This window comes from Callospermophilus lateralis, chromosome 19 (assembly GCF_048772815.1).
Source record: "Callospermophilus lateralis isolate mCalLat2 chromosome 19, mCalLat2.hap1, whole genome shotgun sequence".
NCBI classification, from domain to species: Eukaryota; Metazoa; Chordata; class Mammalia; order Rodentia; family Sciuridae; genus Callospermophilus; species Callospermophilus lateralis.
The window spans coordinates 8,311,028-8,335,449 of record NC_135323.1 but is presented as its reverse complement, the minus strand read 5'-3'; the positions used below and the strand labels follow the sequence as shown (position 1 = coordinate 8,335,449).

General features: G+C 56.2%; 1 protein-coding gene across 1 annotated transcript in view; it reads right to left on the bottom strand.

The window, feature by feature from the left end:
• The window catches only part of Lmf1 (lipase maturation factor 1), a 60,492-nt gene that overhangs the window by 7,803 nt on the left and 28,267 nt on the right, over window positions 1-24,422 (bottom strand). Inside the window, exons 4-6 of the mRNA XM_076840082.2 lie at window positions 23,792-23,940; window positions 5,822-5,887; window positions 208-375 (exon numbers count right to left, since the gene is read on the bottom strand). Coding sequence (XP_076696197.2) covers window positions 208-375; window positions 5,822-5,887; window positions 23,792-23,940 — 383 coding nt within the window. The remainder of the gene's footprint in view (window positions 1-207; window positions 376-5,821; window positions 5,888-23,791; window positions 23,941-24,422) is intronic.

Below are 24,422 nucleotides of genomic sequence, written 5' to 3'. Positions count from 1 at the left end.
GGGACCAGCTCCAGGAATCCCAGTCCTGGTGCAGACAGTGCGTGTGAAAGGAAACTTCTAGAACTTAAGGAAAAACTTTAGGGCTGAACCTGACAACATGGGGAATGCCTGTGCCAGGCCAGTGTGCCTGTCCCTCTCTGCCCCCCCAGGTCCCCCCTTGGGAGGAGCTGTGTGGGGCACCAGTGCAGGGGACAGGGGACCACTCACCTGAAACAGGATCTGAAGCATGCCATGGAGGATGCACATCCGTCGCCCGAGGAACAGGAAGAAGGGTACCAGGAGCTCTAGGAAGTGGTTGCTGAGGGCCTCAAAACGGTGCACCCACCAGGGTGTCCTGTGCAGGAAGTAGGCCAGGGGGCTGGGCACTGGCTGGGTCTGCAGGGACAGGGAGGCCTGTGAGCCACTGAGCTGCGAGTGGACCCAGGTGGTGGGGCTCTAGGATGGCACGCCCCCAGCCCTGCACACAGAGCTGACCTGGCCAGTCTGAGAGGCAGAGCACACTCCTTCTCTGCTTTAAAACTGTCACTATCTAAATACAAAAAGTGCACTCCTTAGTTGCAAGAGCTCCTTTGAACCAGTATGCCCAAATGAAGGATGCAAGGGGGCCTGGGGAGGCTCACTGCCCGCCACAGGCAGATGGCAAGTGGCCTCTGGGAGGCTACACAAGGAGCAGCTGGAGTGCAGAGCGTGGGGCCCCTCGACACACATCAGGTGACTCTGAGCAAGCAGGAGACAATGGGTGCCATCCACACAGAGAAGGAACAAAATTGACTGGAAGAGCATACCCATGTCTTCTTGGGTGCCATTCCCCCGGGTGTGGCCTTGGCCACAGAACATTAAAACAGTGACACCCATCAGGTCTGGCTCCTGCCACCCCAGTCTCAGTGTGAGGAGCCCCTGCCAGTTTGGGCCACAGTGCCTCCATGGCTGTCCCCACTTCCTGGGCTCTGTGTTTGCCCTCCCAGTGGGCAGCACCTGCTGCTTGACCAACCCGAGTTGAAGTCCACAGCTGGCTAGATGGGAGAAGAGTGGACTCTTCCCCTAACCATGCCATGGGGAGAGATGGGTGCCCTCTAGCTCTCTGCAGGTGCACCCAGAGAGTGGGCGCCCATCTCCAAGATGCTTCCCACAGAAATAAGCAACCTGGTCTGTGCAGTGTGACCCACGGCCCTACACTGGTGACAGAACCCTTGGCCACGGGTTCCTGCACCAGCACTGGGTGTCCCAACCAGGGCTCCACCTGGACCCACGTGCTCACTCTGCAGCTGTGGTAGAGACCAGGGATTATGGCGTCTGACCCCACCACATGGGAGAAGGGGATTTGAGGGGTTGTGTCTCAAGTGGACAGAACCTTTAAGGAGTGACATGAGGGTGGAATGGGATAGCACCTGCCTGAGCATGGGGACAGTGACACAGACTCTGGACTCCACAGACCCCTGGAAATCCCAGCGAGATGGGGTGGGGAGGACAAGAGGGGCAGAACCGCTACTCTACAGGGGGCCGGGGCAGGGGCTCTGGACTGGGGAAGGCCAGGCCCCTGCAGGTTCAGAGGGGAATGGAGATGGAGTAAAACACCAGGTACAGGTTGACCACGGCCAGTGGCCCTGGCCTGGCTGTGTCTGGGAGGGAGATGTCACCAGTGTTGGCCACGACGGTCCTGGCAAGGAGGTCTGTTTTCCAGGATGCACCCCTCCCAGCCTGGCTGGCTCCACGGAGCATGGCCTCTGGTCCTCCGGACAGAGGGCCTGCTCAGTGCCCCAACTACTGACCCCTCGTGGGGCAGAAGCCTTACTGTCTGCACTGAAGCTTGGTTGTGAGCTGTGGAGGAGCCGGCAGCCTTGAAGTGGCACCCAGGCAGGCAGTGGGAGCAACGCCAGGAGCCAGAGCCGCCACCCGCGACCAGGTGAGGCGCCGCGCCATCCCCAGGTGCAGGACGTGCACAGCACAGCCCGGGCTTCAGGTCCTGCTTTGCAGATCTGCCCTCAAGGAGACAATCTTAAGGAGAAAACCATGAGCCCAGGGAGCTGGAGGGCCCATCCCCACAGGGAAAGAACAGATGGTTGGTCCCCATTTTCCTACTTCAGCCACCATGGAGTGTGCTTGGGGATTTAGTGTGATGGTAACGCCATGCCTCATCTCAGGCGCACACACTGACGTGAGTACTGCTTGCCGGGCACCAACACCAATCCCGGGAAGCCAGTCCCCATGCCAGCCCAGGGCCTGATATGAGGCTTTGCAGGAAGTCGGCGTCTGCTTGTTGAAGACAGGGCCATACCCGAAGCCCAAGCTCTCGCCTGCTTTGGGGTGACTGACCCTTTCCCTGGCACCGTGGTGCTGACGTGTTGTGGGCATGTGGAGGTGTCCACTGAGCTCCGATGGGTGGAGGTGGCTCATGCTGACCAAAAAGTGAGACCTTGGGACAAACCGCAGGGGTGGCTGTGTTCCAGGAGCAGATCAGGGGCATCACTTGAGGCCCAACATGGTGATACTACTGGGAGTCAGAACCTGGCCCTGGAGGGGTGGGCAGCCAGGGAGGCCACTCTGGGGGTGCCTCCACAGTGCTCGCCTGAGCCGGAGCTGCCGGGCTACTGCGCGTATCCCAAGGCAGTAGAGACGCAGGGAAGGAGAACGGAGCCATGCAGATGGGGCCTGGATGCAGAAACGCCAGGGAAGCACAGGCGCCTTGATGCGAGCTGCTCTCGGTGCTGCTTCCTACACCAGCTTGAGGGACCCACTAAGGGGAGCAAGTGTCTGTCCCCTCCACTAGAGCTCCAGCTGCCTGCAGGACTCACGTCTATGGAAGACCGCAGGGTGAGGGGCACTCTGGGACTTCCCAGCACAAGGCCCACCAGGAGGTCTGGAGGAGGCCAGTCAGCATGAGGCGGGGCAGACAGGGCATGGGGCCCCACTGAGCCACCACCTCCCAAAGAGCAGTCCCACTTGACACAGCATGGAGCTGAGCCTCCTGGCCAGGTCTATCAAACCCTGGAGTCCCCAGGATTACAGGCTGCAGCCCCTGCCCTCAAGACTGCATTGCACGGTGCAGCAGACACTGGCAGTGAGACGTGGACGCAGGACCTTGGCCCGCACCCCACGATCTGACCCCATGGGAAGACAGACCGCGAGCAGCCAACGTGCTGGCAGGTGTAAAAGCTGCTCGCCAGCCCCTGGTTTCTGCAGATGGAGGAGGGGTGTGCACCTGCGTCTCCATGCTGTACACAGAGCCACTTGGAGCAGTCACCAGTCTAAGGGCAGCCTCCCTATAGCTCTCCTCAAGACTCCACCATCCATTTTCCATGTCACACAAGAGACAGACGGACTGTGGTCACAAGTCTGAACTCGCCACACGTGAAGCTGCAATCGTGTGACACCCAATACCGACGGCGAGTGTGTAGTGCTGCACGTCTGAGGCCATGCAGGTGTCAGGCCATGCAGAGGGCCCACTGCACGTGGCAGATGTAGTCCCCAGGATAGCCGTGGAGAGAGCACCATGGGAAACACAAGAGTGAACAGAGTGACTAGACCCTCCACCGTGAAACATAGATGCAAAAGGGTCCTCGGCAAAGAGGCCCAACAGGAGGGGACTGGAGGGTCTGAAGATGCTGTGGCACAGAGAACAGAACCAAACACTCCCCAAAATGCTTAGAAAGGAAAAAGCACCCACGTCCCGTGCAACAGCCTTGGCAGCCCCGTTCACGCGTGGCTGATTCCTGGGGAGAGCAGACGCCACAGGCTGCAGCCACAGACCCAAGGTGCTCCCCACGCACAACACCCTGCGGTCCAGGAGGCCACAGCCAGTAGGACTACATGTTACAGAGTGCTGACCGGGACACCCAGAAGCACACCCTGAGCTCAGCACCAGCCCGCACCCAACTAGTACAGGCAGCAAGTCCACGTGGGAGGGTAGAGCACGCGGGGCCACACCCTGCAAAGGATGAGCCCCAGAAGTGGCGGGCGCAGGTGAGACGGAGGCTCTGTTCACTCTACAACTAGACACTGTGAAAGGGTGGGCCATGGGTGCAGAGACCTGGACTGACAAGAGGTGGAGGCCAAGGTCCCACCAGAGGGAAGGGAGCTCTGAGACGCAGTCTGTGCCCAGAGCCCGCCCCAGCCTCTCGGTCCTCCCTTCTGACACCCCCACTCCAGCCCTGGCCAGTTAGGCCTGCTTGACATCCAGGGCCAGCCTGAGCTGCCCAGCTGACCCCTTCCCCAGTCTTAGTCAGGACAAGCACCCTCTGCCAGCCCTCAGGGCATGCTTCTGTGCCAAATCTAGTGCCTAACCAGGGCTGGGCCGATGACACGCCCTCTGCAGACAGCACGGGTCAGAACCCAGCCTGCACCCCAGGCCAACAGCCACATAGAGGGCACAAGCACTGGCCCCCAGCAGTCCTCACCCAGAGGACTGACCCATGGCTGTCCTTCTGGAGCCCCTGGGCCAGCCATCATCATAGGGCCTAGCCTGGGCCAGGAGAGCTGGTGGCTGGCATGGCAGACCCCAGAACAGCATGGCTGACCTGCGCGGGGAAGGGGCTCCCTTCATCCCAGGCCTCTGGCAGGTTCAAAGCAGCCCTGACAGATTTTCAGTCTTTTCTCCCAACCCTCTTGCACCAAGTGCAGCAGTGACCCTGTCCCACAGAGAGCCTGCCCCCATGCATGTGTCCCGGCCAATTGGGTCCTGGGAGGGGCGGGGATCCTTGCTGTTTCAGAGATGAGTCCCACACGTACAGTGGAGTGCACAACCAGGTAAGTGGATAAGAGCCCTGGCTGCAGAATGGAGTGCATGCCCTGGGTGCAGGAGCACGCCCTGGGCTCTCTGGCAGGGCCTGGCTGGTGTACCTGCTTCTACTGCAGTGGCATCCCGACAGTTCCCAGTTTTGCCAACCCTGACCTGCAGACGCCCCATGTCCACAGCACCTGCTGCCACTGGCCCATGTTTGAGTGTAGGAAAGCCTTGCTGAGAGGCTGCCATGCTGGTTCTGGACCCTGAGGGACAGGCCATCCTGGGCTTCATTGCTCAGGTTGAGGTCTTTGGGCCTTGTCCTCAGGGCAGGGGTACCAACTGAGGCCATTCATCAGACAGCCTGCTCCCCATCATGGGCGAGGCCGAGATATTTCCTCTCTGGCATCCCACCCTGGGATGGAGGTGCTCACGGGACCCTTGACAAGGCAGGTCAGAACTTCTGGAGGACCTGACCGGGCTCGAGGCCTTAAAAAATAAACTCAAGGCATGCTGATCAAACCCAGCATGAATGCTGATGTCCATGCGCCCAGCCAGCAGACACTAGGGCCCCGGGATTGACGCACGGCATACCGGAGCAGCAGCACCCTATACTCAGGAGGCCAGGCTCGAGCTTGACAGAAAGCTCCGGCAGTGAACCTCAGAGCTGTGGCAATAGGGCAGAGGCATGGAGGACAGCCCTGCAGGACAGGATACACCGCGGTCTCCTGTGGCACCCTGACCAGCCCCGTGCTCACCCACACATGAGCACCAGACCTGGCAGGATGGGACTGCTGGGTGAGTCGGAGCCCTGGGCCGAGGCCTGGTACAGCTTCCAGGGACCCGAACAGAGCAGCAGTCACCTGCTTGGATAATAGAGGTGCACCCAGGGAAGGGCACAGCTGGGGGAGCTGCCACCCCAGAGGGTGAGGAAAGCCAGACAGCTGGACCTACAGCCAGGGTAGGTCAAACACCTGTCTACCAGCTGGCAGGCACATGACACTCTGCACACCGCCTCGTGATCCACCCTAGAGAGATCCGGGAGCAGGGATGTCCTCAGTGAATGGGGACGGGCACCCCTCAAGGATGGGCCCAGCTGCTCACCTCGTAGTGGAAGTCCAGGCAGGTGAGGTCTCGCCAGCACTGGTCACCGCGAATCTTGATCAGGCCCTGCAGAGGCAAGACAGCAAGCAGCGTCAGTCCCCAAGGACACACCTCCTCCAGCCATACCCTACCAGTCTGTAGTCACCACTCAGTTACTACCTGTCAGGGGATTAATTCACTGATTGGGTTAAGGCTCTCATAACCCAGTCATTTCCCCTCTAAACCTTCTTGCATCGTCTCATACATGAGCTAATATCCAAACCATAACACCACCCAAGCAACACCCACTCACCCATCATCCATTATTCCCACATCCACCATCCATCCACACATCCATCATCTATACACCACCCATTCATGCACACATCCATCATCTATCCATCATCCATTCATCCACACATCCATCATCTATCCACCATCCATTCATCCACACATCCATCCACTCATCATCCACTCCTCATCCATTACTCCTCCATCATCTCTCCATCATCCAACACTCATTCACCCATCCCTCATCTACCATTCCAACATCCACTACTCATAATCATCCCATCATTCATCTGTAAATGAGGAATGCACCATTGATCCACCATCCATCTACTCATCCACCCATCATGCATGCATCTATCATCCATAATCATGTAACTACCATCCATCATCTATCAAATACCATCTACCCATTCATCATCCATCCATCCATCATCCACACATCCATTATTAATCCATCAGACATCATTCACCCACCATCTAATCACCCATCTAACACCTACTTACCCACTTAGCCATCATCTATCTACTATCACCCATGCATCCATGATCCATTATCTAGCCACCAGCAATCCAATATCCACTCATCCACCCACCATTTGTCCATCATTTTCCCACCATCCACCCACCCATCATCTACCATCTACCTACCCATTTTCCATCCATCATTTATCCACCACTCATCCATCCACCCTTCATTCACGCATCCATCAATACATCAACCATCATTCATGCATCCATCCCTTGTACATCATCCACATAGCCAGCATCTTCTCATCAACTTGTCCATCATCCATACACCAAATGTCCATGCTTCATAATACATCACTCACCTATCCATCGTCTATTCACCTTCCATCCACCCATTCAACACCCACTCATCCATCATCCACACATCCACTGTTCATCTATCATTCATCCACCAATAATCTATCCACCACCCATCCAACATCCACTCAACCACCTATCCATCATCTATCCACCCTTTTTGCATGCATTCATATCCAGCCACCATCTATATAAACCATGCATCCATCATTCATCAACATTCAATACCCACTTATCCACCCATCCATCATCTACCTATTGTCGGTGAATCTATCATCCATCCACCATCCGTTCACCTATTGAACATCCACTCATAATGCAAGTATCATCTATCCCTCATCTGTCAATCCCATCATCCAACACCTACTCATCCACCTATCCTTCAACCATCTACCCTTCTGCCATCACCCACTCATCCAGTATCCATTTACCCATCATTCATTCCTGATCCATACACCCATTCTTTCATCCATAAGTCATTCATCTATCTACCCATAAACCCCCCACCCATTGTCCATCTACTCATCCAGCATTCCACGTATTTGCCCATCCATTACTCGCTCACTCACCTATCTTGTCATCTATTACACATCCATCTTCCCATCATCCATTAACTCATCCATCATCATTCCATCCAACCATCATCCATCCACAATCCATCCATCATTAATTCAAAGTTCTTGTGAGGTCCAGCTGGGCACAAAGATGATCATATCCTAGCAGAGGTGGAATGGGCAGGCACATCAAAGGTGCAGAGAAGAAAGGCCTGGAGCAGGTGCCTCTGTCTGCTATGACAAAGTGCTACAGATGGGTGGCTTATCAACAGAGATTGATTTCTCAGAATCTGGAGGCTAGAAGTCAACTAGCATGGTTTGTTCTGATAAGGGCTCACTTGCAGATGGTCAATAACCTCTTGCTATGCCCCATGTGGAGGAAAGAAGGTGAAGGGTCTCTGTGGTGATCCTTTTGTTAGGACACTAATCCCCTTCATGAGGGCTCCCCTTGCAGAGGTGTTGGAAGGTATTAACATTACCACACACAAGCGGTCAGAACTGGACACATGAATTTGGGGACATACTAACATTCAGTTCACACAGGAGGCGAGCCTGCAAGTGGATGGATATATAGGGATGGCCTGAGGAGAGAGGCAGCCCTGACAGCTGGGGGCTGCCATGCAAGGAAGGAAAGAGTGCAGTACAGCTGACCAGGCAGTGGTCAGGAGGTTTGGCAAGGGCTAGTGTGTCTGTAGCAGAGAGGACAGGGAAAGGCCAAGATGGGAAGGCAGGAGGTGCCCAGGGAAACCAGACCTGGTGTGCAGGCAGGGAGATGAGAGAAACAATCAGATTGACACTAAAGGCATAGGGGGCTGGCTAACCATAAGGAAGGGCAGTCAGACCTCAGGGAAGGGGCTGGGACCACCATCCAAGGCCTTCAGCTGACAAGCTTGCTTACCAAACCAGCCAATGGCACACTGTAATGACCCCTGCAGAACATTATCCCAGCTACATGGGTCAGCATTTGGGGGGTGGGTCCCAGTCAACACAACCAATTCTCACATGGGAAGAACATGGGGGACAGCAGGGGTAGTGCACAGTCAGTGGTTCCCTAGCTACTCTGGTTGGCAAAGACCATAGCTTCTGCAGTCATCCAGGCAGGGAGACTGGCCAGGAGCAGGGCCATGTGCAGGCGGGATGCATGGAAGGGGGAGTGCAGAGGACGGCTGAGTGGGAGTGCCAGGAAGGGCTATGGCCACGTGGAGCTGTGGTCTGGCCCCTGGAGGAGTATGTGGGTATCCCCAACACCTAGGGGACAGAGACAGGCGATCACAAGGAGCTGGGCAGGACAGACCCCCTGGCACCTGTAGGAGCTACCTCCTGGGTCAGCACCGAGTCTCCAAGGTCTTAGAGACACTGGCCAGCTCTCGACACTGTAGGGGAGCCATGTGCAGTGCGGAAGTCGGCCTGCCGTGTCCTGGGGCACTGCCGTGCACACAGGAGGAGTTGCCTGGTCAAGCGGAGTCTTTGGAAACTGGTGTGCTTGGACCACAAAGCACTGGGGACGCGGATGGTGTCCAGAAGGAACTCCTGCCTGGCATGCCCAGGGTCACGTTCACAGGTTACCTCTTCCTCGTCAGGTGTGTCTGGCTAGGTAGGACAGACCCCCTGGTACCTGTAGGACCTGGGCCAGCCTGCTGAAGGAGGCCCTACTTGCACCCACAGGGGTGGCTCCACTGGCTTCTGGTGAACGTGTCCACCACAGGGAGGCTCAGCCACTACCTTTGACACTATGAGCCTAGGGAGCCCCCCCATCCCTTCAGAACATAGGAGCAGGACTCTTTGGAGATTCAAACCAGGAAAAGGAGAAAAAAACAAAATAATTAAAATGTCATTCAAATGCTAAGCAGATATGAGACACTTAAAAATCTGAACTCTTCCTGCTGGAGCAGAGGATAATGGTGCTCCTCCCATCCCCTCCTTCTGCACTGCAGACACCAGGGCCCCAGGGGTCTTCCTTCCAGAGTGAGTGTCAAAGGCACAAAGCCTGCTTTGAGCCCCAGGCAGCCCACAGCAGGGCCAACCCAAAGGGAGCCAAGCGACCCACAGTTGTCCTTCCACCCTCCTGCTCTTGGCGTGGGAAGTGAGCCGGGCTGACAGAAGATGCTGTGGCCTCACTGTGAGCAGGGAGGGCACCCAGACACTCCTCTCAGAGGTCCACGTGTCCCAGACCTGCTTCAAATCTCCCGCTGCACATGGGATGTCCCAGTCTCATGTACGGGAAGGAAAGCTGTGACTCAAGTGTGGCTCTGGACACCTCGTTCCTCTGGCTCAGCCCTCGCCAGGGTCTTGGCCCCTCTGCCCAGGGGGCTTTGCTTCCCTGTAACTCTGCAAGCAGGTGTGGGGGCTGACATGGACACTGCCTTTAGCAGGATGGGGCAGGCACCCCGGCTCAGGCTACCGGGACCTCTGCCTTCTGCCAACTGCCTGGTGTCCTGTGTCCCACAGCCTGTCCCATGCTTCTGTGGATGAGGGCACTGCTGCTAAGCAGAAGCGACCCACGGGTGCGCTGGCTCAGACAGACTCCCCGAGTCCAGCTGACTAGGGCAAATCCCAGGCCCCAAGAGCTCCCTGGCACCAAAGCGCTGGCACAGGATGGCACCGCTGGCACTCTGATTGCAGTGGACCAGGCCACCCATAGGCCACAGGTGAGCACAAAGCCTTCCGCGGGAAATCAGCACAGTGCCTCCAACTGAGATAGCTGCTCCTGCACTCTGTGTTCTAAGGGACCTGAGGCCTGGACGTGTGTTCTCATGAGCATCAGGGCGAGTCTACTGCCCAGCCAGGCTGCACCATACCAGCCCCTTGAAGGCCGCCTGGCTTTGCCAGAGCCAGAGGCACCACAGATGGAGCCAAGACCTGCCCCTGTTGAAAGTTCAGGGGCAGAGTGAGGGCCACGCACGTCCTGGATGCCCTGGGCCTTGAGCCATACACTGGGCTGCACCAAGGCCTCCACACAATCCCCAGCCGTCGTCAGCCTGCTGGCCTGACCGGCCTGACCAGCGGGAAACGAGAAGGACTCTCACCACAGTGAGGATCTGCAAGACCATGCACAGCTTCTCCTGCCTTGGACATGGCTTCTCTCCTGGAAGCTGCGCATCTCAGCAGGCCACCGCCAGGGAATTCACCTGCTTCACGTGGTGATTTCGACTTCACAAGCCAACAGAGGTTTCACGTTCACTGTCCTTCTCTCCCCTAAGTGGCATGCTCATGTGCAAGGGCAGCATGAGGCCAGCCAGAGAACCCCTCGGGTGGGAGCGTGCACTAAGAGAAATCCCTAAGACTGTTCTGAATGGGTTTTCTGCACCACCCCTAAATCCTGGAGACCCTCTAGGAATCACCTGACACCCACACACGGGAGCCTTTGATGAGGCGCTGTGAGGAGCGGCCAGACAGCTCTGAAAGCTTGGGCATGTAGGGGTTCGAGGCTGAGGGTTAGCAGTCCTGCTGCTATGGGCTGGGCGTGGACCAACAGCCAGAGGTCAGAGGCACAAAGAGGCTGCGGGGAGGGAGGCCTGCAGCTGGGTCCCGAGTCGGGGTCCGCCTGTTCCATGCTCTCTGTGCAGAATGACAGTGAAGAAGAAAGAGCTTTTCTTTAGTTCTGCCCATGAGACAAATCAGGATAACGGCTCTCATCTCAGAGTTAGGAAAGCCAGGCAAGCAGTGCCGAGGACATGGCTGCCGCGGTGGGGCACTCACGGGGTTGTGCTGCACTCTGACACCTGTTCCTTATATGCATGCAGTCCTCCCAGAGGTGCCCTGGCTCAGCGAGGCCGGCAGCCATAGCCTCTTTCCATCTCAGTTTCATAGCCAACTCCTTGCTCTTCTCTGCTAATGGCGTCTCCACCCTGTTCACTAACCTTTCTCGCCCACGATCCCCCGGGCCCGAACATCCCCCAGAGTGCTCGGGGGCGGAACACTCTAACATGGAAACAGCTTTTAAAATAATTCTGGTTCGTCCTGTTCAGAACAGCTGCGGGGCCCACAGCAACAGGCTCCATCCCAGCAGCACACTTCCTGGACTGCAGGCCAGGGGCTCCGGTTGGGCAGTGTGGACCCTGCAGGCACAAGCAGTCCTGTTCTGAGGCAGAGGTGGACGGAATCTGTGTCCTTGTATAGGAAAGGCCCTGCGAGCCATGCCAGCAAGCTTCCCTTGTGCTGTTACGCCCAGCTCCCGGTTTCAGCCCCCGGGAATGCAGGTCTGGATGCAGAGGCACACCTGACTCCCAAACCCGTGCCCTAGTCCCCATCTTCCTGGGGGAGGGCTGAGTGCTCCTGGATATCCTAGGACTGCCATGGACTGCACAGGCATGGCCACTGCTCACCCCATGCCCTACCGACTCCTCCCAGGAACAGCTCTGTGCTGAGAGAGCTCCTGAAACAGTGGCCTGAGCTCCTTTTATTCTTCCAGAGACACAGATACCCAGTTACTACGGCACAGCGTCAGAGACATTCTTCCTTCCTGTGGATCCAACTTGCCCTAGGGTTGAATATCCGTGAGTGGGGGAGGTATGGGTCTGTTTCTGGACTGTTATACTGATCTGTTTCTAGCTTAGAGGAAGACTGTACTTCAGCTTTAAATTAAGCTATAAAATCACGTAGTATAACCCTCCAACTCTGTCCATTTTCAAGATCCCGATTGCATAAAATTTCTATAATCAGTTTTTCAATTTCTCAAAAAGAAAAAGCAGCTCATAAGGGTTTGGTAGGTATTTCTTAACTCTATAGATAAAGTTGGATGAGATAGACATCTTCACAGTGCTGAGTCTCGTGCTCTGTGGACACAGTACCTCAGGGCTTTTGAAATGCACATCAGCAAAACTCCACAGTTTTTAATGCACACATCTCAAACCTTCTTAGATTTATTATGAGGTACCTGAGGGATTTTTGATGCAAGTATAGATAGCATGTTCACAATTTTACTCTCTAAAGTTTGACAGTATAGGAGATGCCATCTGTCACAATGACCTGCAGCCTGTGACCTCCCTAACTCCCAGCTCCATCTCAGCAGTGGCTTCACAGACACACTGGGTTCTCCATACACGCTCAGGTCACTTCACTCTCTTCCAGTGCTGTGCCTTGTGCTTCTCATTTCACTGTAGAGAAACCTGACGTGATATGGCAGCGTGGTCATGGGCATAGGTGCTTCCTGTTTCCAGGTTCACGTGACAGCGTTCATTAGGGGGTCTTTCAGATGCCCTTTATCATGCCTCACACTACTCTGCTGAGTCTTCATCATGAATGGGTGTCAGGGTCATCATCTTTTGCTGATCTGATAAAATGGTTCTTCATTGTTACTATAGCAAATGACATAAATTGATTTTTTTAAAAAATACTTATTTTTTAGAAGTAGTTGGACACAATACCTTTATTTTATTTATTTTATGTGGTGCTCAGGATCAAACCCAGGGCCTCACACATGCTAGATGCATGCTCTACCACTGAGCCGCAACCCCGTCCCCTGACATGAATTGATTTTTAAAAGTATTTGTTCTCAGTGCTGGGATTGTAGCTCAGTGGTAGAGTGCTTACCTAGCATGTGTGAGGCACTGGGTTAAATCCTCAGCACCACATAAAAAAATAAATGAATAAAAAATAAATTTATTAAAACATTTAAAAATGTATTTGTTAATATATTTATTTTAAAAATTTTGTAGTGCTGGGGATAGAACCCAGAGCCTCATGCAGGCCTGGCCAGTGCTCTACTAGCCGTAAGTGATGTTCAAGTGCTAACACACACCTTCTATCATCAGACCTGAGGGGCCTCTGCTGACCAGTACGCGGGCTCTGACCTCCTTAGGTAACGTCCTCATCGGGGTTCCTATCACTATTACGCTGGCCACATGAAACCACTCAGGAAGTGTTCCTCCTCCACCACCTGCTAGGGTCTGCGTGGGACTGCTGTTCCTTCCTCCATCCGTGTTTGACAGAGTTCCCCAGAGAAGCCATTGGGGCTGAGGCTTTCTTTTTGGAATGGTTTTTCATTTCAAATTCAATTTCTTTAGCAGATGTGGAGCAACCCAGATTTCCTGTTTTTCTTGTATCAGTTTTGGTGGCTATGTTTTTCAAGGAATCTGCCTATCTCATCTGTATGGTCAAATCCGCTGGCCCAAAGCTTCCCTAACATCCTCAGAACTTGCGGCAGCATCTCAGACACAACTGCAGCCACTGGGGGATATTTCTCACAGCTCCTCCAGGCACATGGTCCACTGTGTCCCTGGCCCTGGAAACTCTGACCTGGAGCTGCTGACCATCTGGGTGTGTTCTTCCACTTCAGATGTTGTTCTGCATCAACAAGGGCCAGGCAGCCCGTGCATGAGCAGCACAGAGGGCCCCACCTATTAGGTGCTGTGGCCAGGCGTGGCTGCCAAGATGGGTGGGCCTCTGGTGTGTAGCAGTCAAGCCCTGCGTGTTGGCCAGGAGGAACCTGGAGCCTCCTGTCACTGCTTTCTGCAGCCCGCATCTGGAGGGTCACCTCAACAGGGGAGGCTGACCCCACGTCTCCACTGACTCCGCAGGCCACACCAGCCTCTCCTCCTTCCAAGCTGCACCTCGCCAACACCAAAACACAGCACCTCAGCTGTAGCAATACATGCGTCTCACGGAACCACTTGCTAAGCTCGATTCTTGCTCCTTAAAGATTGAAGGTATCAGCCTCTTAGCTTTTAAAGTATAAAGCAATAATTAACACAATTTAATCCCAAGAGAGACGCAGCACATGCTGTCAGAACAGGAGCGGGAACGTGCAAAACAAAGGCCAGTGAAGAAGCAGCAGCACGCAGCAGCAGGGGGGAGGGGACACGGCACCCACAGCTGACGACTCTGCGTCTCACCTGCTCTTCTCCAGAATCACGTTCTCCAGCTTCTCGTGATCCGCCTGCACCCTCTTTAGCTAAGGCTCACCCACAGCAGGTCCCACTGGGCGGAGGGAGATGTGCACCACTTCCGCATATGGCTGCTTCTAGAGGACGGATGTGTGCACACCCTCCAGGCAGGAGGCAGCAGGGGTCTGGGAGGGGGTGCAGGGAGATGCAGGCTTTCAGCTTCCCAATCATCTAGGGGTCAAAGTGGAAGATAAGTGTCTCCTTGGGTACTGTCCAGGCCTGAGGATTCCTGGCAACGTGGATGCTGGCTCGATTCCCAGGACTGCAGGGACTGAGAGCACTCACCTGCTGGTTCAGGAAGGTTCACAGGACAGAGTACTCAGGGCAGCTCTGACTGCAGAGGGCCACGTGGAAAGCCCATGCTCTGCCCCACATTGGGGGCAGAGCAGCCCTGACAGGAAGCCTGGCCCTGGTGACAGGAGCCCAGGCACCGCTGGATGAGGAATGCATGAACCTGCCACAATTACCCCTGCAGGAAGCGAGGCGGAACCAGGCGCACAAGTACCCATCTCTAAAGGGCAGAACTAAGGTGATTGAGCCCCTCAGCACTGCACACCACTCCGAGCAGGCACGTTTGCACATCATGCACCCAGGGCCATCCACTGGGAACACAGGCCAGGCCCTTCCCTGGGAACAGGGAGGAGGGCAGACACTGGGCCCTGCTCCACCTCTGCCCCCGCAGCATCAGGGGATTCCTTGCTGGCCCAGCCCATCCCTGCGATGCTGGGGAGCCTGTGAATGACCTGAAGACTGGAGCCAACAGGTTGCTGGAGTTGGGGAGAGGAGCGCAGGCACTGGAGACCTGGGCGGGGCCACAGCCAGGGCTGTCCCAGGCTGTTTGCTGAGGCCCTCCTCCTGTCCTGGAGGCCTGCAGCCTGCCCTCACGCTGCTCCATGGCAATGCAGCTCCCTCGGCTGCATGCCAAGGGCGAGCAGCTGTGACCAGGGCAGCAGATGGGCAAGTAGGAACCAGGCCTGAGCACCAGGTGCCATGGCAGCCCCTGCAGGCATACCCAGGGACAAATCTGTGTTCTTCCTGACACTTCAGGTCCCTGCCTGGCCCATGAAGAAGGAACCACGCCCACATGCCACCTCTATATCAGTGACACCCAGAGCAAAACAGGAAGCAGCATGCCTGGGGCCACAGCTGCAGGTGGGGGGCACCCTGGGGCATCCATCTGGGTGGAGGGTGTGGCCGAGCCCACCCTCTTTTCAGCACTCAAGACACATGGTTTTGATGCTCAACCAAGGCAACAGATGAGCTGGTTTGGTGGGATTACTGCCCTCTGGCCCATCCCCCCTGGGGCTCCCCAGCTGAGGCCCACCCTCATCAGGTCAGAGTAACATGCAAGCGAGCAGCCTGAAGCCACAGCTGGAAATTAGTAAATGCACCCTCTTCGTGGCCCACACACTCCCACTGCCCAGGAAGCACCCTGCATCCCCTCCCCAGCAGCTTCCCAGGCTGTGTGGGCTCTGCCTATGCCACACCCCTCATGACAGGGGCTGGTGAACACATGTGCCTTGTGTCCAGCTTCCCTCAGTGTGACTCTGAGGCCACCCTGTGGTGCCTCAGCCCGCCTCATGGCTCCTTGACACTTGGAGTAACTTCTACAACTTCATTCTTCTGCGTGGGACAGGGCAGGCTGCAGGCCTCCAGGACAGGAGGAGGGCCTCAGCAAGCAGCCTGGGACAGCCCTGGCTGTGGCCCCGCCCAGGTCTCCAGTGCCTGCGCTCCTCTCCCCAACTCCAGCAACCTGTTGGCTCCAGTCTTCAGGTCATTCACAGGCTCCCCAGCATCGCAGGGATGGGCCGGGCCAGCAAGGAATCCCCTGATGCTGCGGGGGCAGAGGTGGAGCAGGGCCCAGTATCTGCCCTCCTCCCTGTTCCCAGGCAAGGGCCTGGCCTGTGTTCCCAGTGGATGTCCCTGGGTGCATGATGTGCAAACGTGCCTGCTCGGGGTGGTGCGAGGTGCTGATTATCTTTGGGATTTCATGAAATTTGCAGATCAACTTGGGAACAATTCATAACTCAGGACCGTGAGCAGAGTCTATCTCCCTATCTACTTAAGTCCCCTTTAGTTCCTCTCAGCAACATTTGGTGGCGTTCAGGATGTAAGCAGCACTTCTTTTATTAAACGTTCCTATATTGTAGTTTTGGATATTGTTATAAAAGTTACATTTAAGAATTCAGTTTCCTGTCAGTTTTTGCCAGCGTGCAGGACACAGTGACTTGTGCAGTGGTCCCGGACCCTGTGAAGTGGGTGGGTCCCCACACTGGTCCTCAGCACCATCTGCACACCAGCCTCTCTGAGAATACAGGCCACTTTACTTCCTCTGTTCCAGTCTTTGGGAGCTTTACTTCTTTTTCCTGCTTTATTTACAAGCTAAGAGCTTCAATCCCTGCTGGCAGCTGTCAGGAGCAGACACCCAGCCTGGTTCCCAGTTTATGGAGTTGCCCAGCCTCATCACTAAACATGGCACCAGCAGTAGGCTATTCGTGTGGTTAATCTCTTATCAGGTTGAGGAAGTTGCTTTCCATTTCTAGCTTGCCAAGAATTTGTTTTTGTTAATCGTAAATGTTTAATTGTGTCCAATGCTTCCTCTACCTCTACTGAGATGATCGCAGGTACTTTATCCCTTACTTCTTTAATCCATGAATAGGGTGAATGGCATTAGCCTTGACTATTGAGCCAACCGAGTGCTCTGGGGGAAACCCACGGGCCATCGAGCCTTATACTTTTCACATGCTGCTGTGTTCACCTGATTCCTGGAGGAACTGTCTGTCCCTCCCTCTGCTGCGTCAGAGGCTGGGGTCCTCCTCCTGAGACACTTCATAGGATACATCACTCAAGCCTCCTGGTCTGGGCGTTTTCCTAGTGGGAAGTGCTTTTTGTTCATTTGCATTATCTCAATTTACAGAAACATGTAGAATTTTTATTTCTTCTTCTAGCCATTTCATCTAAGTTGCTTAATTTATGCACATAAAGTTGCATATATTTTTCTTTAACAATTTACTTTTATTTATTTCTGTTTTTTGGTACTGGGGATGGAACCCAGGGACACTTAACATTGGGTTCCTTCCCCACCCAGGTTGCGTAGGGCCTCACTAAATTTCCGACGCTGGCCTGGAAATCGCTATCCTCCCGGGTCACAGGGTTACAGTATGCTACCACACCCAGCCTTAATGAGTTATTTTTTAAAAACCTGAGATTTGCAGAAAACTTGTAAGAATACAATAACATTCCTGTCCCTATTAATCCAATATTACTAGTTCAGCTACCAATCTTATTTAAATGTATCATTTGTTTCGTTCTTTAGCTTCATTTCCCCATCTTTGCTGAGGCAAAACTGACAGCACTGTGCACACAGGCTTAGAACACGATGGCCTGATTCCCAGACACCATCAAGCAAGCCCATTGATTGTGGTTGTGCGTGTGCAGCCACAACTCATGAGAGCCACCTTCCTGGTATGTCCACATCTACGTGGGCGGGGGGGGCTGTCAACTAGAGCCCCCATGCTGCTCCTCAGAGCCCAGGACCTGCCGCCTTCTGATGGGACTGTGTCCTCTGGGCGTCCTCTGCGCTCCCCGGCACCCTCTGCTCTGCCCAGCTGAGGCACTCTCCCTGAGCCTGGCTTACTTCCTAGGCTCACCAGCTGCCACAAGGCAGGACTTGCTGCTTCTCCACCACAGCTCCCTCAGCCATCCAGCTGTGTGTGGACACTAGGTGCTTCCTGTCTGGCTCCTGTGCACAGCTGTGAAGAAACAGGAAGCAGATGTCTCTCATGATGACAGGCTCCTACAGAGGTGCCGAACGTTAAATGCCGCACCAGGTGGGGTCTATCCTGACTCTAAGGATAGACCCACGATGTCTCCCACGATGGCTGTGCTGACATTTCCGCCAGTGCCAGGGGTCCCTCATCTCCACATCCTCACCAGCACTTGCTGCCTCTTGACGGTACTGCTCAAAGTGATCTGCACAAGTGCACTGCACTTCCTACCAAATCCCAGTGGCACTTCTTCCCACAGGATGGGAGAGCACTGCTAAAATCTGCACGGAGACACACATGTAAACCTGGGAGACTACAGCTAAAGCACTTTTGAGAAAGCAAGCAAGCTGACTGCCTCACACTTCCTTCTTTCAGACTCCACTAGAAAGGCACATCAGTCAGAACAGGATGGTGGCAAAAAAACAGACTTGAGGACTAAGACGGGGAGAGCCCAGAAATAAGGCATGTCAACGGGTACTCCACAAGGGTGCCAGGAACACACGGCAGGAAATGGACGGTCTCTTCCACAAGGGTGCTGGGAAACCCAGGTGGGAACAAGGCAAAGAACAAAGCAGGACCCTTGCACTGTATGAGAAATCAGCTCCAAGTGACTAAAGACTTTAGGAGCTTAAGTCAGAAAATTCCCAGAAGAGAAGGTGCAAGACACCTTGATACTGGTCTAGGCAATGAGTCGCAAGTTCAACATCAACAGCACAGGAAACAAAAGCAGAGTTAGACAGTGGGACTGTATGAGCCCAACAGCTCTGCCCTGCTTGCGCAGGAGCCATGGAGGACAGTGGGACCACGTGAGCCCAACAGCCAGCACCAGAGGCACTGGCAGTGAAGAGGTAGCCTCAGGGGTGAGAGGGTGTTTGCTGCCCTCACATGGGATAAGGGCTGATATCCAGAGTGCAGAATGGACCTCCAACTCCACACCAAGAATTGAACAACCCAGCTAAAAAACAGGCAAAGGAGCAAAACAGACCTGCACGGCCAACAGGTGAGTGGAAGGTGGTCAATGTCACCCATCCTCAGGGACTCCCCAAGCCAGAGCCCCCGTGGCCCGTCAGGTGGCTGTGACAAAGACTCGTGTGACCTTGCCAGCTCCCCATGCCACTCAGAAGACTGAACTGCTGGAATGCAGGGCAAACGGCGAGGAAAACCCTCAGGGGGCTGCTGACCGATTCTTTCCCACAGCCCTCCAGCAGGACTCACAGGAAGGCTGACCATCCCCTCCACTCCCGGTTGCCTTCTCTGCATCCCTTCCCCTGGGCCATGGTGGAAGAGATGCCACCACAGAAACGAGGGCCACGAGGCCCAGGTGAGTCCCTGCAGACCCCACTCCACATGGTCTGTAGCATGCAGCAGCAGCAGCAGCAGCAGCTGTGTCTCACAGGGAGACGGTGGCCTGTGCCTGCTGCCGGGCCTGCACAGAGAACCCCAGGGGTCAGGCCCTGGACACCTGGCGCTGGGAGAGGCAGCCCTTCTGTGAGCTCCTCACTCAGGCACCCTGCCTAGGGCCCTGGGGTTCCATCAGGATCAGCTTCAGGGACCCGCGAGCTGCCAGGGAATGTGAAACGCCAGAGCACAGTCCCTTAGTACTGGCTTTGAGTAGGACTTTCAGCGCCCCTGTGGCCTGGGGGCAGAGGCCTGGGGGAGCAGAGGCCTGGGGCGGGCAGAGGCCTGGGGCAGGCAGAGGCCTAGGGCGGGCGGAGGCCTGTGGGGAATAGAGGACTTGGGGGAGCAGAGGCTTGTGGGGGCAGAGAGGTGGGGAGGCAGAAGGCTGGGGAAGCAGAGGGGTTGGGGGGCAGGGTGGGGGAGCAGAGGGCTAAGGGGAGCAGAGGCCTGGGGGGGAGCAGAGGCCTGGGGGGCAGAGGGTTGGGGGGAATAGAGGGATGGGGGGAATAAAAGGCTGGGGGGGATAAAGGGCTGGGGGGGGTAGAGGGCTGGGGAGCACAGAGGCCTAGGGGTAAGCAGAGGCCTGGGGGTGCAGAGGGATGGGGGGAATAGAGGGCTGGAGGAATAAAGGGCTAGGGGGGTAGAGGGCTGGTGGGGGCAGAGGCCTGAGGGGGGAACAGAGGCCTGGGAGGGAACAGAGGCCTGAGGGGGAGCAGAGGGCTGGGGGGCAGAGGGCTGGGGGGATAGAGAGCTGGGGGGATAGAGGCTGGGGGGATAGAAGGCTGCGGGGGCAGAGTGCTGGGGGGGATAGAGGGCTGGGGGGATAAAGGACTAGGGGGCAAAGGGCTGGGGGATAGAGGGCTGAGGGGGTAGAAGGCTGGGGGGATAGAAGGCTGGGGGGGATAGAAGGATGGGGGGGCAGAGTGCTGGGGGGATAGAGGGCTAGGGGGGATAGAGGGCTAGTGGGGATAGAGGGCTGTGGGGGATAAAGGACTGGGGGAGCAGAGGGCTGGGGGGGCAGAGGGCTGGGGGAGCAGAGGGCTAGGGGGCAGAGGGCTGGGGGGCAGAGGGCTGGGGGAGCACAGGCCTGGGGGGCTATGCCCCAAGCATGCCAACCCTAAAGTGGACCCACGCCCGCCCACCTCACACACAGGACCCATGCCTGCCCACCCCACACACAGGGCCCACGCCCACCCATCTCACACAGGACCTTCGCTTGCCCACCCCAGACACAGGGCCCATGCCCGCCCACCTCACACACAAGACCCACGTCTCGACCTCCTACAGGACCCACGCCCGCCCACCCCACACAGGACCCATGCCTGCCCACCTCACACAGGACTACGCCTGCCCACCCCACACACAGGACCCACGCCTGCCCACCCCACATAGGGCCCATGGCTGCTGTCACTGTCATCAAGTTGACGCTCTGCTTCCCACTGCAGGTTAATAATATCCAACCTAAGACGATATCAGTGATTATACCTTTTAGTCACCTGGCAATTTCCATCCAGCTGGCACTAACAGTCAATCAAAGTGCCATAAATGGCTCCTGAGAATGTACTAATGACTGCACGCTCTGTCAGGCTCCCGGGGGGCTGCTCAACTCTTGGCACCAGAGCCACGCACAAACAGCCCCATTGCTCCTCCAGGGGCTGGGCTCCTGCGCCCAGGCCCCGGCTTGCACTGCCACGCCCAAGAAGCTCCACCACAGTCTGAAAGGTTTCTCCTTCTGTGCTTACTGACGATCGGGGGCATTTGCACTCCTACCCACCACGAGACAATGGCATGGTCTCCAGGGACGGCTGAGTGCCTCAGGAAGTACCCCATCCTCCTCCTTCATTGGAGAGCAGCTGGGAGACAGCGGCAGCCTGTGGAGCTGGAGGCAGAGCCACTGCTGAGCTGCCTGTCACGGGCACCCCAACCTCTTGTACCTGCAGGTCCCCTGCTCTCCGAGGGCCCCACACACCTGCCTGCCCTCTCGCCTGGCTGCCATGGTCCCACATACACCTGACTCGGGCAGGACACAAAGCCTGAGAGACCAAAGAATAGTGTGGGCAGCTACGGGGCTGCTGGCTGTCCACGGCAGTAGATGTGGCGGGCTATGCCCTGCTGCCTCCAGGGCCCTCCTGGAAGCCCCCGTCCAGGATGACAGAGATGCAGAGGTACCCTGCTGCAGAGGGTTTGCACACTGGATGACATATCAGGCAGGGAAGTGCAGTGGGCACTGGGAATCAGGTGGCTTCCACGTCCACATATGAAAACAGTAGGATCTGGGGGGCTGCTGGGGTCCCCACTGCCCAGAGACAGCCTCTCAGGTGCCCCTGGTGACTGCCATTCATACAAGGCACAGGTCAGCATGTCCATCACCTGGGTGCTGCTGGACCTGCAGTGACACCCTACACAGGAGCACTAAAGTCGGGGGAAGGGAAAGGCACGGCAGCCAGCCTGGGGACGTCCACCTGCACATCTGCTCTGATTTAAATACGAGGTGTCCCCACAGGCTCATGTGGGAGGCTGTGTGAGAAGGCTTGGAGGTGAGATGACTCGCTTAAGAGAGCCGTGATCTGACAGTGCATTAATCCACTGAGGGATTACCTGTGGCAGGAGGAGGTGGGTCACTGGGGACATGACTTTGGGTTTATAGTCTGTCCCTGCTTCCTGACTACCATGTTCTGAGCTGATTTTTTCCACCATAGTCTTCTGCCAAGAGGTTCTGCCTCGCCTTGGGCCCAGAGCTACAGAGTTGGCTGTCTACGGCCTGAGACCTCTGAAACTGTGAGCCAAATAAACTTTTCCTCCTCTAATTGTTCTTGTTGGGTCTTTTGGTCACAGTGACGAAAAAGTTGATTAAAATAGCACCCCTGAGCTGAGGTGGGGGCTCGGTGGTAGAGCACTTTGCCCAGCGTGTGTGAGGCACTGGGCTCTATCCTCAATGTCCATTTACAACTAAAAAAATTTTAAAAACAACAAACCCCAGAATCCTTGCCCAGAAGGCCCAGGGGACCTCTCCATGGGGGTCTCCTGACTGAGGCCATACACGGAGCTCCATCATAAGCGACCTGCAGCTGGTGGTAAAGGTGTGGCCATTTGTGTCCTGGGAGCCTGTCTCACCTGAGAACTGGCCTGCTGCTTCCTCACAGAGGAGCTGTTTGCAAAGATGGTCAGGCCAGGAGCTGGTCACCACTTCAAGGAGCTGGGAGGAGGTCCTGCAAGTTCATACCCCCATGGCCCAGAGGGCTCCTCACAAATGCTATATCGCAACAGGGTATCCTCCTGAGCCAGCACCAATGCCTGCTCAGAGGGGATGTGCGGCAGCTGCCCAGAACAGGGTGGGCAGGGCCACCTCCCATGATACACTGCAGGGAGAGCCATGAGGCTACCAGACCAGCCCAAGAGTCAAAGGAACAGTGTGGAACATTCTAGACTGAAGGAGGCTCTGGTGGAGAGCCACGCCCCCCCCCCCCATGGGAGCAGCCTGCCAGCAGGTGGCACAAGACTTGTCCTTTGTGCCATGCCTCCTGGGCCAGGGGAGATCCCCACAGGACTTAGGGCAAGCAGAAGCAGAGCCGAGTTTCCAAGGTGGAAAAGCAATTTTCTGTGATTATTCTAGCAGGAACACGAAGAGCTCACTAACCAGGATCAGCAGAGAAGGTGAGCAAACTTCGGCTGCCCTGTGTGGCACAGGCAAGAGCCACGGGGGAACCTCCTCCCTCCTGCTTCTGGAACTCTCAGGGTGACTATGGAATTAAGAGTGGCAGAGCCTCTGGCCTCCAGCCTCCAGTGAGTTATGAATGGCATAGCAGGGCACAGGCAGCAGCTCCAGGCAAAGGACACACAAGATGTCACACTCCTGCTACATGGCAGACGAGATGCGCACTGCCCTGCAGGAAGGAAGTCTGCACACACCCATGTTGTCTGAGATGCCCCAAGGTCAGCTACACTGGGTCCCAAGGAGACCAGACAGACATGTAGGGTGGAGTCAGCAGTTCCCAGGTGCTGGACTGCGGAGGTCCACCTCCACCTCGTTATGGTGGCAGGTCACTCCTGTCCTTGGAAAGCCTGACACTCCTGTGGGAGGACACCAAAAACCAATCACTGGCTCCTCCTGTACCTGCTGGAGAACAGTCGCCAGGCCCTTATTGTTTCCCACAGAAAGCGTCCTGTGCAGGGCCAGAGGGCAGCTGGAGGGTCTGCAGGAGGTCCAGCAGAGCTACCAGACATGTCTTGGGCACATCATTCCTGAAATATTCCAACAAAAGTCCTACTCACAGCTCCAAGCATGATCCTGAAGATGAGCCAACGGAAGGCCCACAGCACTGTCCAGGGCGTGGGGGTGTGCCGGGGCAGTTGGGACAGAGTCCACCAGGGGCACAGGAAGATTCCCAGGAACCCCGTTTCCAGCAGCTGTGACTCCCAGCCTGGTTGGGGAAGCAAAACACATAAAGGGTGCGCTCAGTAGGGCCAAGACCAACTATGCCTTGCGCCCAGGTCAAAAGAGAACTCAAGACACCACCCAGACGACAGACGTGCCTCTGTGGAAAGGAGACCTAGAGCTCTGAGAGCAGGACCAGGGCCTGGGGCTGGGTGGGCATGCACCCTCAACCGCCTTTCTCCCTGCACCCCATGAGGACGCCTTGAGAGCACGAGTCTGAGCCCATCACAGGCTGTGCTGCCAAGGGGGTCCATGGAAGGCTTCTTGCTCAAGTGGGCGTGGGAGGTCGCTGCTGGGGGCACCCTTCCCTAACGGAGGCTCACCAGAAGACCCCACAAGAGGAGTCTGCCCTCAGGTGGAGCAAGGCACCAGCAGGACCCACACTGGGGACGGGTGGGCCACTACCACACTGCCACCTGTCAGCCCCCAGGGGCAGGACGATGACAGCCCAAGTGGCCCGAGTGCTCC